The sequence below is a fragment of the Sus scrofa genome, chromosome 13, assembly GCF_000003025.6.
Source record: "Sus scrofa isolate TJ Tabasco breed Duroc chromosome 13, Sscrofa11.1, whole genome shotgun sequence".
In the NCBI taxonomy this organism is placed as follows: Eukaryota; Metazoa; Chordata; class Mammalia; order Artiodactyla; family Suidae; genus Sus; species Sus scrofa.
The window spans coordinates 160,148,506-160,163,171 of record NC_010455.5 but is presented as its reverse complement, the minus strand read 5'-3'; the positions used below and the strand labels follow the sequence as shown (position 1 = coordinate 160,163,171).

At 39.0% G+C, this 14,666-nt stretch overlaps 2 protein-coding genes across 21 annotated transcripts in view; one reads left to right on the top strand and one right to left on the bottom strand.

The window, feature by feature from the left end:
• ST3GAL6 (ST3 beta-galactoside alpha-2,3-sialyltransferase 6) overlaps window positions 1–4,934 on the top strand; it is a 67,118-nt gene extending 62,184 nt beyond the window's left edge. For 10 of the 19 annotated variants that reach the window (XM_021070679.1, XM_021070667.1, XM_021070666.1 and 7 more), the window contains 2 exons: window positions 835–987; window positions 1,985–4,637. In XM_021070679.1, the coding sequence (XP_020926338.1) occupies window positions 835–987; window positions 1,985–2,071 (240 nt within the window). In that variant the 3' untranslated portion in view covers window positions 2,072–4,637. Of the gene's footprint in view, window positions 1–834 lie in introns of all 19 variants that reach the window. The other 9 variants (XM_021070677.1, XM_021070684.1, XM_021070675.1 and 6 more) reach the window with 3 other exon arrangements.
• The window catches only part of DCBLD2 (discoidin, CUB and LCCL domain containing 2), a 96,313-nt gene continuing 84,764 nt past the window's right edge, over window positions 3,118–14,666 (bottom strand). The window contains exons 13-16 of one of the 2 annotated variants that reach the window (XM_021070662.1): window positions 14,409–14,502; window positions 10,254–10,303; window positions 8,178–8,315; window positions 3,118–7,436 (exon numbers count right to left, since the gene is read on the bottom strand). In XM_021070662.1, the coding sequence (XP_020926321.1) occupies window positions 6,967–7,436; window positions 8,178–8,315; window positions 10,254–10,303; window positions 14,409–14,502 (752 nt within the window). In that variant the 3' untranslated portion in view covers window positions 3,118–6,966. The remainder of the gene's footprint in view (window positions 7,437–8,177; window positions 8,316–10,253; window positions 10,304–14,408; window positions 14,503–14,666) is intronic. The other variant, XM_021070663.1, reaches the window with a different exon arrangement.

The following is a 14,666-nucleotide window of genomic DNA, read 5'->3' as shown; positions in this document are numbered from 1 at the left end:
CATGGCAATTTGTCATTGTAGTTCCTTGATTAAAACCGTTTTTCCAAACTGTAATTGTATATATGTAAGGATAACCTGACCCCCTTGCTGTACAGTGGGAAAATAAAATAAAAAAAAAATAAAATAAAAAAAAAATTTTTAAAACGGAACCATGAGGTTGCGGGTTTGATCCCTGGCCTTGCTCAGTGAGTTAAGGGTCCGGCGTTGCCGCGAGCTGTGGTGTTGGTCGCAGACGTGGCTTAGATCTGGCATTGCTGTGGCTGTGGTGTAGGCTGGCAGGCAGCTCCAATTAGATCCCTAACCTAGGAACCTCCATATGCTACAGGTGCGGCCCTAAAAAGACAAAAAAAAAAATATTTAAAATAAAATAAAACCATTTTTCCCTAGAGCAAGTTAAATCATCAGCATTCTAAAATAGAACTGTTTTAAGGCTAATTTATATGAAGTCTTTCAGCATGATTCTATCCACTAGTGCATTAAGTTGTCCTTATGTTTCAAACGTGGGTTCAACATTCTCAGGCTTTGCGTTTTCCACAAGAAGCGTGTTTCTGAAAACAAGGCAGCAGCATCCTTTTCTATAAGCCTCATACTATTAATGTGATAGATTGTCTTCTGGGCTGGTACCGCAGTTTTATTTAAAAGACTTTATATTTCAGAGTTAAGGTGTTAACTGTTTGGGGCTTGATCCTTAGCGCATGTTGAGGGTTTAATTAAAGTGTTTCTGTCCTGATTAAATGTTCAGAACACCCTGTTTTATGAGATTAGGTCACCCAAATATGCTTTGTAAACAAATACCTTGTTTTGAATTTTTAAAATGTTCATTTCCTCCCCCAGAAACCCAAACACCCAACAACAGGAATTATTGCCATTACACTGGCATTTCACATATGTCATGAAGTTCACATTGCTGGTTTTAAGTACAACTTTTCTGACCTCAAGAGTCCTTTGCACTACTATGGGAATGCCACCATGTCTTTGATGAATAAGGTAACCTATGTACACTTTGGTGTAATCTTTGATCTTCAGATTTGGAAAGCTTCTATTCTTCCTTCTCACCCTGTCATTTTAATGAGGGAACAGATTTTGGAGGTCATTGACGGCTTTATAAGTGTTTAAAGAGATACCACATGCTGAAATTAGCATTCAAGTCTATAGAGTTTTTACTACAGCAGACCCTTGGGAAAAATCTCATCAAACCTACACAGGGACCAAGCCTTATTCTAGAAATTGTATCATTACTTGTACTATTTGACTATATAGAAATCTGTTATCTGAGATATGACAGATTCACCTAAAAGCATAGCTGTACTCATACTAATTATTTTCATGTAGTTTTTTCCGGTTAAGTAGATGAGAAGGTCTATAATATGTGAATCCCAGGAAAGAATTTTCCAGAAAAGTTATAAACCTTTAACTAGATAATTCTTCTCTGGAACAGAGATTAATGGTGGTTGATTTGATGTTTAAGATTTTTATTTTCATTGAATAAATGGGAATTTTCTGTTTTCCTAATTACAACTTAGATTTGTGACACCTCGCAAATGACAGGATGAAAATGTTATCTATAGGTTTTCAGTACTGAACTGTGAGTGACTTGCTGTTAAGTATATGGCTATAGCCCATGAAATGAAGCCAGTCCTCTTAAACCCTCATCCCGCAAAGACTATGTGAGCTGAAGGAATGGTATTACTCAGGTTAGAGCGTAACATTGTCAGTTGTGGTTTCTAGATTTATACCATAATTGAGTAGACCACAGGATGATGTGAGGGAACTTCTTACTGATGGGATGGTTTCAGTGGAAAGAGTGGGCTTTAGGGAAAGCTCTGGCACAACAATGCGCAATGAAAAAAGAAATTAAAAAGGAAAGACAAGTCCATGACCTATGTCATCTATGGAGCTTTTTAGAGCCAGCACATTCCATTGCTGCTGCTGTTAATTATCTTGAAATTGGGACAGACGGTGATTTTATTTCATTTTTCTTTAGAATGCATATCACAATGTGACTGCAGAGCAGCTCTTTCTGAAGGACATTATAGAGAAAAACTTTGTAATCAACTTGACTCAAGATTGACCCTACAGACTCAGAAGATGATGCTAACAATATTAGTTTTATTTTTATACTGCAATTTTTAGTTTGTTTTTAAAATATGTTGGATGAACTTGTCAAGAAATTATGTATATTAAGTCTGTTGCTGCCTGGTGATTCATAACCACCAGCTTAATTTCTGTGAATATATTTAATTTATGGAAACCAAGATTATGTTTAGTTAAGCTATCAGGGAAATAAGTGAAGGTTTCATTGCCTTGTTTTAAAAATAAGCTAGTTTTCTGAAGTGTTTTTAAACATCTTTTTATAGTTACTTCATCTTAGACTTTTAAAGAGATGGGACTTCCTAATAAGTAAGGGGATTGGGTTTACCACAACAAAATTTTAATACAACTTGACATTTTGAGAGGTTTATCTGGCCACTGTAAATTGATGGGTAATGGTCATGTGGCAGTGCTCTGACATGGCATACTGGAACCACTTCAGGCCTCTATCTGGATGACTATTTGGCTCCTTTTTGTGGAACTTGATTGACTGGAATCTTAAACCAGGTTTGAAGGGGTGGGTGGCTTTGGAACTCTTAAGATCATATTGGCGTAACTAAGCATTTTTCCCTGCAGTGAAGTAAACCATGATTATGATGAGTAGTTGGGTAGCAGGAAGATTTTTTTTGTTTTTAAGTCCAAAGAAATAGCATAAATATGAATTCTGGATAAGTAAATAACCAAAGAATGCAATTACTAAAGGCTGGTAGCTGCATTATTTTAAAGAAATACAATTTATACAAAGCTGAATTAGGCAAGCTCAAGGAGAAAATTGTTACACATTATTTTTTTTCCTGGCTTAATTTATTCATTAAATTTTGGAAGTTTATTGCAAGGAAAAACAGAAGATGTAAATGAGTAAACCTTTAAGAAAAGCCAAGCTGTTTCTGGATTTAAATGGTATTCTCATGAAAAATCAACTGTCCACATGTATAAACTGTGTCTTCAAATGGAAAGCTTACCTAGCATGCAGCAGAGAAGAATCTTGTGGGATGCAAACAAGCCAACTGGACAAAAGTGGTGAGCTAGTCTCCCATTTCATTTTAATGAATATAAGCAATGTTACCATCATTCTATAATATTGGCCATAAAAATTTCTGACGAAATCTTAAAATTGAGGAATGTGGCATTTTATATAGTATGAGAAACGACTATAAACCTCAAGGTGGTATATTTAAAAAAATATCTGAGCAAGACACATATACAATTTATTAAAAACACATGAACACATTAAAATCTCACTATTTATACAATCTAAATTCTAGCAACATATACAAATACTGAGTGACTACAGTACATGCCGAGGTAAGAAAAGTACATTCTGGGAGAATATAACTGACACTCAAGCCATTTTTACCTATTTCATTACATGATTTGTTTCTACCTTTCCCAGTGCCAAAAAAAAGAAGAGATGAGAAGAAACGAGTCACAATTTGGACTAAATGAGAATTAGTGCCATGGTTGACCTAAAAATATCCAACTCTTATTTAGATCTTGCAGTTTAGGGACTTCAAGTTCAGAGCTGAAAGGCAGAGCTCATAGGTAACTTTTGTCTTTAATAAGTAGAGCTTCACTGATTTCTTTTGGGGGGGGGTTGAAAAGTTTTTGTTGTCCCACCTAAACATATTCATTCCTTCTAACTAACTGTATCGTCTGACATGGTGTTTCTATAACCTTTTTGGTCTCCAGGTTGACCGTGTGGAGCCCAGGAAAAGAAATTCAAGGTTTATCACATTCCATAGAATTATGGCCACATTCATATTTAAATGAGCTTATTTTCTACTTTCTTGTGTAGGGGGTGGGGAGAAGGACATGTGTATATATACCATAATTTCAGTTAGTGTATAAATCCTCTACTCATCAGCAAATAAAACCCATTGTTTAATGCAAAGTGCAAATATTTAAACGGAACTTAAATAACTGGACTAGACCCTACACAATAGTATCTATTTAGATTTTACAGCTTTTAAAATCAGCATTCACAATATCTTATCTTTAACTGTACTGGTTCCTAAGATCAAGTAACAGGGAAGTCAGTGTAATTTTATGAAAGGACCACATTTCCTGCATCCATTGTCTGATTCTATTTTTATAACTGCATTAACAGGAAAAAAATATAATCCAATAAACAACAGTGACTTAAATCTTTTTACATGTTTCAAGCAAAGATAAAAATACAAGGGAATTTTGTAAAAAATGGTTACTTTCACATTTTCAGTTGTTACTTGATTGTCTCCAAAACTGTATATATATCAGACATATTAATGTTAAAAAAAAAAAAAATCCCCAAACAGGAGTTCTTGCTGTGATGCAGCAGATCAGTGGTGTCTCTGCACTATCCGGATGCACAGTGGGTTAAAGGATCCGGTGCTGCTGCAACTGCAGCTCGGATCTGATCCATGGCCCGGGAGATCCACAGACCATGGGGCAGCCAAAAAAGAAATAAAACAAAAAAACCCTTTAATATGAAAACAAATGAATTAAAAAGTACAAAACCAGAACTTTGTATCCGGCTCAGCTCTTCATATGGAAAGTAAAATATATAATAGCAGTAAAAACTAAATATTTTATAAAAACCATTGGTAGTTCAAGGACAGCACAGTGGCGATAAAAGAATCAAGTCTTAAAATATACATAAGAAAACATCTGCTTCTCAAAAAAAGTTCCGTGGGAAAACAATCAGGTGCACACAATTACACAAAATAGCAAGCATTTGTGGAAAAATGAAAGTTACTGAAGTTACTTCTCTTAAAGCTTCAAACAGGTGTATGATTTGAGAAAAAGTATATTTTTGTGTACTAAGGATGAATAAAAAATAAAGCAACTGGTTTACTCTTCCCACCTGAAAAGGGATGACTGCATTAATATATGTGCTTTACACATTCATATCTGTTTTTATAAAGATATGCATATCGGTTTTTCAGTGAATTATGCCTCAAAGTTTGTCAGAAAAAGGAAAAGCAAACAAAAATGTAAGACCAACAAAATCATACAACCACAAGGCAGGGAGGCTATGGAAATAAGCAGTTCTGTTTTGAAGCAATGTTTTATCATAGTGGCGCACACTCATGGAAGTAAAATGAACACTGTAGATCTGCAGTCAAATTTAGCCACTTCTGGCAACATCACCTGGTGGTGCAGGCTACAGGAAATGACTAGAACCTGATGGGGAAGTACATTTCAACGTTTAAGTCTACAAAATAAGGTTGATAGAAGAACAGATGCCAAGTTCATATATTTTAATCATATGATTTCTCATATTAATTTACCAGTCTAAAGACTTACTTATTTTATTTTGGTCTTTTGTCTTTTTAGGGCCGCACCTGAGGCATATGGAGGTTCCCAGGCTAGGGGGTGAATCAGAGCTATAGCTGCTAGCCTATGCTACAGTAACAGCAATGCCAGATCTGAGCCACCTCTGTGACCTACACCACAGCTCATGGCAACGCCAGATCCTTAACCCACTGAGCAAGGCCAGGGATTGAACCTGGGTCCTCATGGATACTACTTGAGTTTGTTAACCACTGAGACACGATGGGAATTCCTAAAGGCTTTTAAAGATGGTTTTTTACACTAAGGCTGGTAAACTGCAGACACTTTCTATTTCAGCCATCTGAAACAAGTTCTGGGCAAAAAGTGACAAAGAAGTTGCCCAGGGGCATCAAAAACAAGACAGGAATTTTCCACGGCTAGGATGCTCAAACATTTGTTCCTCAGGTACAATGTAAAGGATGACTCCTGCCTCCACAGAGCTGAAGAATACATGCTAGGTTTATATTTCTTACATTAGTTTACTGTGGAAAACAAATGTTTCTTCATTTGACTAAAAACAACACCTTGAGATTCGAAGAAAAATCTATAAATGTAAAACCAAAGAGGGCAAATTCTGGCTACCTTTTTTGCGGGGGAAGGTAATTTATAGGACTTCTCAGGAATGACTTTGCCTTTCACCACGATATTTTAAGTGTGTACTGTTTACAGTGTTCAGTTAGAAGCCCTCAGCGTTCCACAACCCTCTCTGGAAAAATTCCACTGCAAATAAAGTTGGGGGTGGAGAATCTCCTGTATAGCTTTTTTTTTTTTTTTTAAATTTGTAGAGTTGTTCTGTTTCCCCTCAGAAACATTAGGGGATCTGAAATAATGAGGCTGATAAAGCAAGGATCACCCATGAAAACAACACTCAAGCATTTATAAACAGAAGAGTGGGGCTGGCCACCACGGGCCCCAGGTAAAACAAGGAGGGATGAGACCAGGTCATGGATGATGAAGGGTTAAAGCTCTTAGCCGTGTCAGAAAGTGAAAAACCACCCTCCTCATTAGAGGTCAGTTTCCCAGTACAGATCTTCCTAAGCAAAGATGGCTAAGTGTATATGACTATAATCAAAACAATGATTGTATTGCTGATTTTTTAATCCAGAATGCAATATGGGAAGAGAAGAGGAAGAAATCATGATAGTACCCACCTTTCACAAAGAGCAGAATTTCAAGCCATTAGACATTTTACGAAGAGTACCATGCTTATTGCCAGAAAGGCTTACAGAGCCATCTTGAGTTCATAATGTACCTGCAGCATTGGTAATAAATACTCAGTGATTTTTAATTCTCTTGAAGTGCATAGTAGGGAGCTTTTTCTGTATTAAAATCATGTTTTACAGTAGTAACAAACAGGAAGTCTGAAATTTAACAAGCAAGTGGTAACTGTGCCATGATGACACTTTTAAAGCAAGATGAGTAGCTTCCTGTACCTCGGTCCTCACGCTTCCCCCAAGCACATCCGTGACAGATCATGTAACACGTTCTATATATTACTACCACTAACACAATAAAAAAGGCCATGTGCTTTAAAATGATGCTTTGTAAAAAGCAGCATCACCTTCAAAGGATTTCCTTAAAGACATCACATTCACCATCCCTCCCCGCTCCTGCCACCTCCTGTGTGCTCTGTGGTACCTGGTACACCAATTCATCGGGGGCACTTGGGCCTGGCTTCCCACCTTTTGGGGTATCATACTGGGCCCGGGCTGAAGAGCAGCTATCAGTCCTGGAGAGAAGAGTGTTGTATGTTCCCACTAAAGCAGGAGGCTGGTTTCCTGTGGCTTTGAAAGTGGACGTTGAGGGCAGACCAACTGAACCTGTGGGGTGCCCGGACATATCCATGACAATTGGGGTGGCGTACTCAGGCCCAGTGATTGGGAGTGGTTCAGCATAGGCATGATAAACTTCTTGCACAGGAGAGCTGTAAGGATCTAGGTCAGCATACCCGGCTTCTTTTCCTTCTTCTGGTTTAAAGGTGGATCTCTGATGGAGTGTGCCAACAATTCCTCCCACAAGTGGCTGTGCATACTCTGTGGAAGTCACAAAACACAGACAACAGAAATGTCACGTCATTAACGCAGGGATCTTACAATTGAGGATGGCAGCTGAAGGCTTATACCAAAGCAAACACTTTATGGAGTGTTTGCTATCAATAGAGACCTATGGATTTTCCAGTAAGAACCAACTTAAAAAATTAAAATGAAAGATGTTATCTTGTAGATGTGCCAGAAAGCGTCATTCATGTGGTTTTGCATAAAGAGTGTTCGCATATGTTCTTCAGATAATATTTCATTGGAAAATAAATATTCTAATATACACTAGTATTAGAATAGTAGTAAATATTCAAATACTAGTATTTGGAATAATGCTAGTCTTGGAAAATCATTTCACAGATTTTTTTTTTCCTTTTCAAATACTAGAAAATACTTAAAATATGTATTTAATAGGGAATTCCCTAGGGTCAATAGGGAATTACTGTAAGGCCCACTGTGTCTTTCCTGCTGCCTTTTTAATACCCCCAATTCCCCCCCAAAAACATGAAATTCCAGGTAAACAAAGTGCCCTAAGTTTTTAGAAATTAATATCCCAAATTTATGGATAGAATATCTAAAACACAAATGACTCTTGATGAGCTTTTAAAAAGTGGTTCTACCTTTGGAAAACTAGCTCATCATGAAAAAGATGAAAGATACTGTTAAATCCCAAAGCACTTATAGCAAGTATAGCATTTTCCTCCCTCCACCCGTGGCTCCAGAGCTGCCACTCATTACCTGCAGAGTCCGTCTGCAGCACTGTGGTGACTTCCCTTGGACTCAAGTGATTCACTTCACTACTGCTGTAGCGGACTGGGGTTTCCTCATGCTCCACTGATCTGGCAGGGAGAAACTGCTTCATTCCTTTCCACCAGCCTTCATTGTGATCATAAGCAAAAGAGAATTAATGAAAAGCTATGTCTGAAACAGCAATAGTATATGAAGGGAGAAATCTGGTTGTGTTTAAGCCATTTCTATAACAAATGTCTACACAAACTAGCCTTTATGTTCAAGCTTTTTTTTTTTTATTGTGGTAAAATACACCTGATATAAAATCTATCTTAACCATTTATGAGCAAATAGTTCAGTGATATCAACTATATTAATACTGTTGTGCAGGCATCACCAACATCCATCTCATAACTCTCTTCTTCTTGTAGAACTAAAATCCATACCTAGTACTCCTGATTCTCTTTTTTGCCAGCCCCTGGAACTCACCATTCTACTTTCTGTGTTTATAATTTTGAATACTCTGGAGTTCCTGTCCTGGCACAGTGAAAATGAATCTGACTAGGAACGATAAGGTTGGGGGTTCGATCCCTGGCCTTGTTCAGTGGGTTAAAGATCCGGCATTGCTGTGAGCTGTGGTATAGGTCGCAGACATGGCTTGGATCTGGTGTTCCTGTGTTGTGGCCTAGGCAGGCAGTGAGCTCCAATTCGACCCCTAGCCTGGGAACCTCCATATGCTGTGGGTACGGGGTGAAAAAGCAAAAAAAAAAAAAAAAAAATTGAGTATTCTAAGTACCTCGTACTAATGGAATCATATAATATTCTTCTTTTTGTGACTGGCTTATTTATTTCACTTAGCATGTGCTTAAGGTACATCCACACTGTGGTATACTGCAGAATTCCCTTCTTTTTTAAGGCTTGATATTCCATTTTATGTATATCCCACACTTTGCTTATCTATTCAGTAGCTGACGGACACTTAGGTTGCTTCCATTTTTCAACTATTGTGAATAATGTGGCTATGAACATGGGTATAAAAATATCTCTGTTTCAATTCTTTTGGGTCTATACCTAGAAGTGGAATTGCTGGATCATATGGCAATTCTATTTTCAATTTTTTGAGGAGTCACCAAAAAATTCTGTTTCCCACAGAAGCTGTACTATTTTACATTCCCACCAACAGTGCACAAGGGTTAAATTTCCCCACATCCTTGCCGACGCTTGCTGTTTTCTGCTTTTTCCTGTTTTCTTTTGTTTCCTTCTTTCCAGTAACTTTGGGTTTAATTTGTTCTTTTTCTAGTTCCTTAAGTTGTTCAAGTCTGTATTTTGCTTTGATAGAATATCCAGTTCAAAGCAGAACACAATAGAAATCTCTATCAAAAGTGTATACTAGGGCAAATCACTACTACTATAGTATAGCCAGATTCAGTCTGTTACAGCAGTGGTTTTTAATAAATTTAATTACGTTCAAAAATTCTTCCCAAGATCAACTCTGGGATGGTCTGTCCCCACCACAGCTCTTTTCAACCTTAGTCACAGTGGACTGGCTCCTATTAGTCACTCTGGGAGTGAGAAGTGGGAAGGATAAGACCTGGAGAAGGCCCCCAGTGTAACCTGTGGCAACCTGCCACCTACCACAGAGTAGAAATTCATAAGATATAACTCATGGAAGATTTCACTGACTCGTAAACTGCTGGACTCCACGTGGTAAATATCCACAGCAGAGTGACACACACACACTGTGTCACTGGGACCGCAATCCTCTGCTTCTTACCCAGTGTTCACGTTCACCACACAGAAACCTGGTCTCAAGCTAGACACATGCATGAGGCAAACCAGACAAATTCTCCAGAAGAAAAAGAACAGAATATGTGTTATGGGAAATTCTTATGTTTCATTTCATTACTTATCAGCTAGAAGAGAATTTAGAGAAAAGTAAAAACAATCAGAAGAAGAATGCCCTTTTTCTAATAGTACTGGGGAGTTCACGTGGGCCTGCAAAGGACACTCCTCTGTCACTACTGCCACCTGGAGGGCAGGGGCTTCCCTCTGATGGAAAGAGATGCAAAGCCATGCATGAAGTACCTGCTCGGTCCCAATAAGGTAAGTCATATGTGCCTTCAGTTTTTTTCTTCCTGGAAAAATACAAGAAAAAAAAATAGCAAATAGAATGAATTCACTAGCAAGAAAACTCTGAAACTGCAGGATAAACACCAAAGTTAATAATTAGTCAAGAGTACACATTTCTACTTGTTGATCTACCTGGGGGGGTTTCATTTTCATTTGACTTTTAAAGTTGCCACTGCTGAAGTTCATAAATTCTGGACTCTCAATAAATATTAAACAACTATCTCCTGAGATATCTTATTAGCCAACTATTTGCCACAAAAAAATGGATAAAGGAATTTAAAAAAAGACTAAGTGTGCAGATTAAAAGGCTGAACCAAATCAAGGCCCAACCCTGACATGTGGGTTACTATGGGGAAATCATGTTAGATTTTAGTTTCAAATATGAATTTCACAAATTAGTTGATTCACAAAGTTCACAGAAAAAGCCCTACATTTTCTTCTACATTGTTATTAACATGTTGGTTTTTTCTACAGTCCTTTGCCCCAGAGAAGTTTAAAGTATCACATAATACGGTAATTGCATAATCTTGATTCCTCCATCCTGTACAGGGTAAGCCAACGCTCTCACTAATAATGAGAACAGGATTTTCCATGCCTGGCGGCCAAGGGCCACATGCGCAGTAACAAAGGTTCTCCCCACCTCCTCCTCAGAATTCCAACATATCCTCCCCTGGAGAAACCTTTACCCCTTCCTAACATTAATTGCTATCTACCAAAAGCCTTTTACAAAGAAAAAACTAAGCACACAAAAGGACATTTTCTGATGCTGGCATGTAAAACCAATGAAAATAATGCCCTGCGAGCTAAAGATAAAGAAGCTGATCTATTGTTATCAATGAGGATAAGACAGTTAGGTGATTTGATCAAGATTGCAAATGTGGCTTTCTCAAAGAGCGTGAGCTATGTGCATTTCCTACTTGGAAGCATTCTTTTCCAGTGTAAGACTATGTTTTTATTATCGATACAAAAAGCTGTCTCGTTTTAAAAATACACTACTTCATTATTTCGAAGTAAGGTATAATGTAAAATTCGTGGAAAAGACAGTAGGTCCTGAAGCTATCCAGGGACTGCATTATAAAGAATTTCATATGCTCCATCTCAGTGTCAAAGCTTTATTTTAGGTTATTCATTACATGTGAAGTACTTAGAACCATGCCTGGGATGGGTCAGGGATTCAACATATGCAGCTGTTTTATTATTACTTTTCTCCTATTTTCCACGGCCCCTTAATGGTACTTCTTTTATTCCTTGTCACAAAGCCACATATCAGCAATTTCATCTACTGTGTTCTTACAAGTAACTTCATGCCTGCAGCTCAGACCTTCTGTCCTTAATAGGCTCATATTCCACGTGCCTCTCAGGAGTCTGAATGTCCACAGGGTCCTTTGAACACTCTCCCAAACTCGTCTCAGGTTGTGCCTCCTGCCTCCCTATCAAAGCTCTACTCCCAGTCCTCACCTCCACACCCCTGGGCTTTACCCACAGAGGATTGGACTTGATCAACAGATGGGTCAGAGGTAGCAGTAGCAGCCTCTGGGTTAAGGGCACAGCTTCTGATGCCTGCACCAAATCTCCACTCTGTGCTGACCAGGGGACCTCAGAAAAGTTACTTATGCTCTCTTGGTCTCACTTTCTTCTATAAAATGGAATTTATAACAATACCTGCTTCACAGGTTGTTTTGAGAAAGAAATGAGTTAAAACATGTAAGGTATTTAGAATAATGTGTAAAATAAGCATTTAATTTTACCCTTTATAAAAATTTGCTGCTGCTGCTATTCTCATCACTATTATTGTGGCTGTCCAGTTACTTGCAAGCATGGTGACCCTTCTTTCCTGGACTCTCCTAGAACCCTTTCCCCCTGCCCCTCCCTCCTGCTCTCAAACTAAGTTTCTGGTTCTGCACAGACAGCATCCCCAGCACCAGAACCCAGGCTCAACGCACTCCTCCAGCTTTTTCCCTCCCCTGGAACATACTGTTAGGATGTGGTTTCTTTTTTTTCCCTTTCTTGTTTTTTTTTTTTTTTTTTTTTTTTTTTTTTTTTTTTGTCTTTTTGTCTTTTTGTCTTTTCTAGGGCTGCACCTGCAGCATATGGAGGTTCCCAGGCTAGGGGTCTAATCGGAGCCGTAGCTGCCGGCCTATACCAGAGCCACAGCAATGCCAGCTCCAAGCCACGTCTGTGACCTACACCACAGGTCATGGCAACGCCGGATCCTTAACCCACTGAGCGAGGCCAGGGATCGAAGCCACAACCTCATGGTTCCTAGTCTGATTCGTTAACCACTGAACCATGACAGGAACTCCCTAAGACGTGGTTTCTTTTGAGTTGTGATTCCTACTCATCTTGTGTGAAACTTACAGGATTTAAGCGATGTTAAGACATGTTACATAGTTCAAAATAGAGTCTCAGTGGCGCATGCAAACTTCCCTATGAATTGTTTTGAAACACCTGCTATAGGACTGCCAGTGACTTAAGTGATAAACTCAGAATATTACTTAGATAAGAAGTCCGATGGGCCATATGCGTCAAGGGAACAGACAGAGCAATTGAGCAACTGAGACAGAGCAACTGAGACAGAGCAGTTGAGACTCCTCCCCTGGGTAACAGTTACTCCTTAAAAGGAGGCCACTGAGCCAAGTGACCTGAGCACTTTTTTCTGGAGGCTGGTACTTTTGGGGCTGAGAGCTGTTCCAGATGGATGCTGCTGGAGGACCTTTGGAGATAAGAGGGACTTCCCACTCAACATGTATAACAGGACCCATGGCTGGACAGAGAACTACTGCTGGTGCTGAAACGCTTCCTTCTAGGCATCTCCTAGGGGTGGTCTGTCACCCACTTTCCCTACTTTGATTAACCTGTGCTGTGTGCTAATTATGAGTAATAAGCTGAGTGAGTCATGAATTGAATATTGGCTACTGTTTTACCTATCTACAATCCCGTGATTCCTACCTGCTGGGCCCTGGAGCAAACAGGTTCCATGGTGGATGGTCCACAGACTTTGGGGTTCACCACTGGACACCCAGCACATGGCTCAATACTTACTTGGCAGGGAGTAGGAGTTCAAATATTTGTTGAATGGCTAAAAATTAAGTCCCTCCAAACTGCCAGTCACCAGACCTGACCCTCCTTCTCTCAACTCCTGACATCTTTACTGGTCTAATTGCACAAGCCAGAAACTTCAGAAAACCCTAGAACCTCCTCCTTTCTGAACAAATAGCCAGTCACATGCCCCTAACCGACCCAGTGGGAAACCTCACCCCATCCCTCTCTCCCTTCCGTATAACTGCTGTTATGTTGCTGCATGGCCTTAGTAGTTTCCTAACTCATCTTGATGCCTCTTCTAGTCTTTCACTCCTCTTCAATCTAGCCACTCAAACTCCTGCCATTCCTCCTACAATCATCTGATAATATCACCTGTCTGCTGGATACTGCTCAGTGATTTCCCCATCTATAGACTGAAATCTACATTTCTGTCTCCAGAAAGCCCTTCCTGGTCCAGGCACATGCTGCATCTCGATGATTCTCTCTCAGTGCTCCCCCATGCCAGTGAGATGACTCATGATTCTGCCTACAGTCCATATCCCTGTACCTTCATCCAAGCTATCCCCTCAGACTAGACCATCCTCCCTTCCTCTAGCCAAATCCAACTCCTCCTTTAAGGCAAAACATGCCAAATTTGAGGATTACACTCTCCTGAAAAGAAGTTTTCAGCTAACTCGCATGGTACTTGCATCTGTGTCCCTAGCACTCCATACACAGACCATCAAGCCACAGTATAAGAGTCAGCCCTGCTAAACAATCTGGTGATGAGAACTGCACCTCATTCTTTTGGTAAATATTACTACGTACCTATTATGTGTTTCACTAATGTGTTTAGCCCGGTGTGTAATGCAGTATTTGATATAATAAAAGTGTTCAGTAACTGATTATGGAATTGAACTTATTCATTTTTTATGGGAATAAAGGAGAAATGTATATATTTTTATTCTAATGACTATCTTAACTCTCTCTCTCACAAAGAAATTGTAGTTCATCTTCTATGTTTAGTTTCTATTTCACATTTGGAAATATCCCCACGAGGATAGGCAGGTGAATCAGCTCTGTTCTAACCTGTTTCTCCAGTGCCAAGCACACACCAGTATGAGGATGAGAGTGGTGAGGACCATGACCAGCACAGGGACCAGCACCGCGGCCAAGGCTACGTCTGAAAAACAAACAAAAATACACACTAATACCAAAGGCAGAAATCACTAAAGAAAAAAACAGTAAAGATTACCCCATCTTATTCAAACTTAATACCCCAACTTATTCAAAGTTTCCTATCTCAAAAAAAAAAAAACATAATTTATGTAATAAGACTGAAAATGA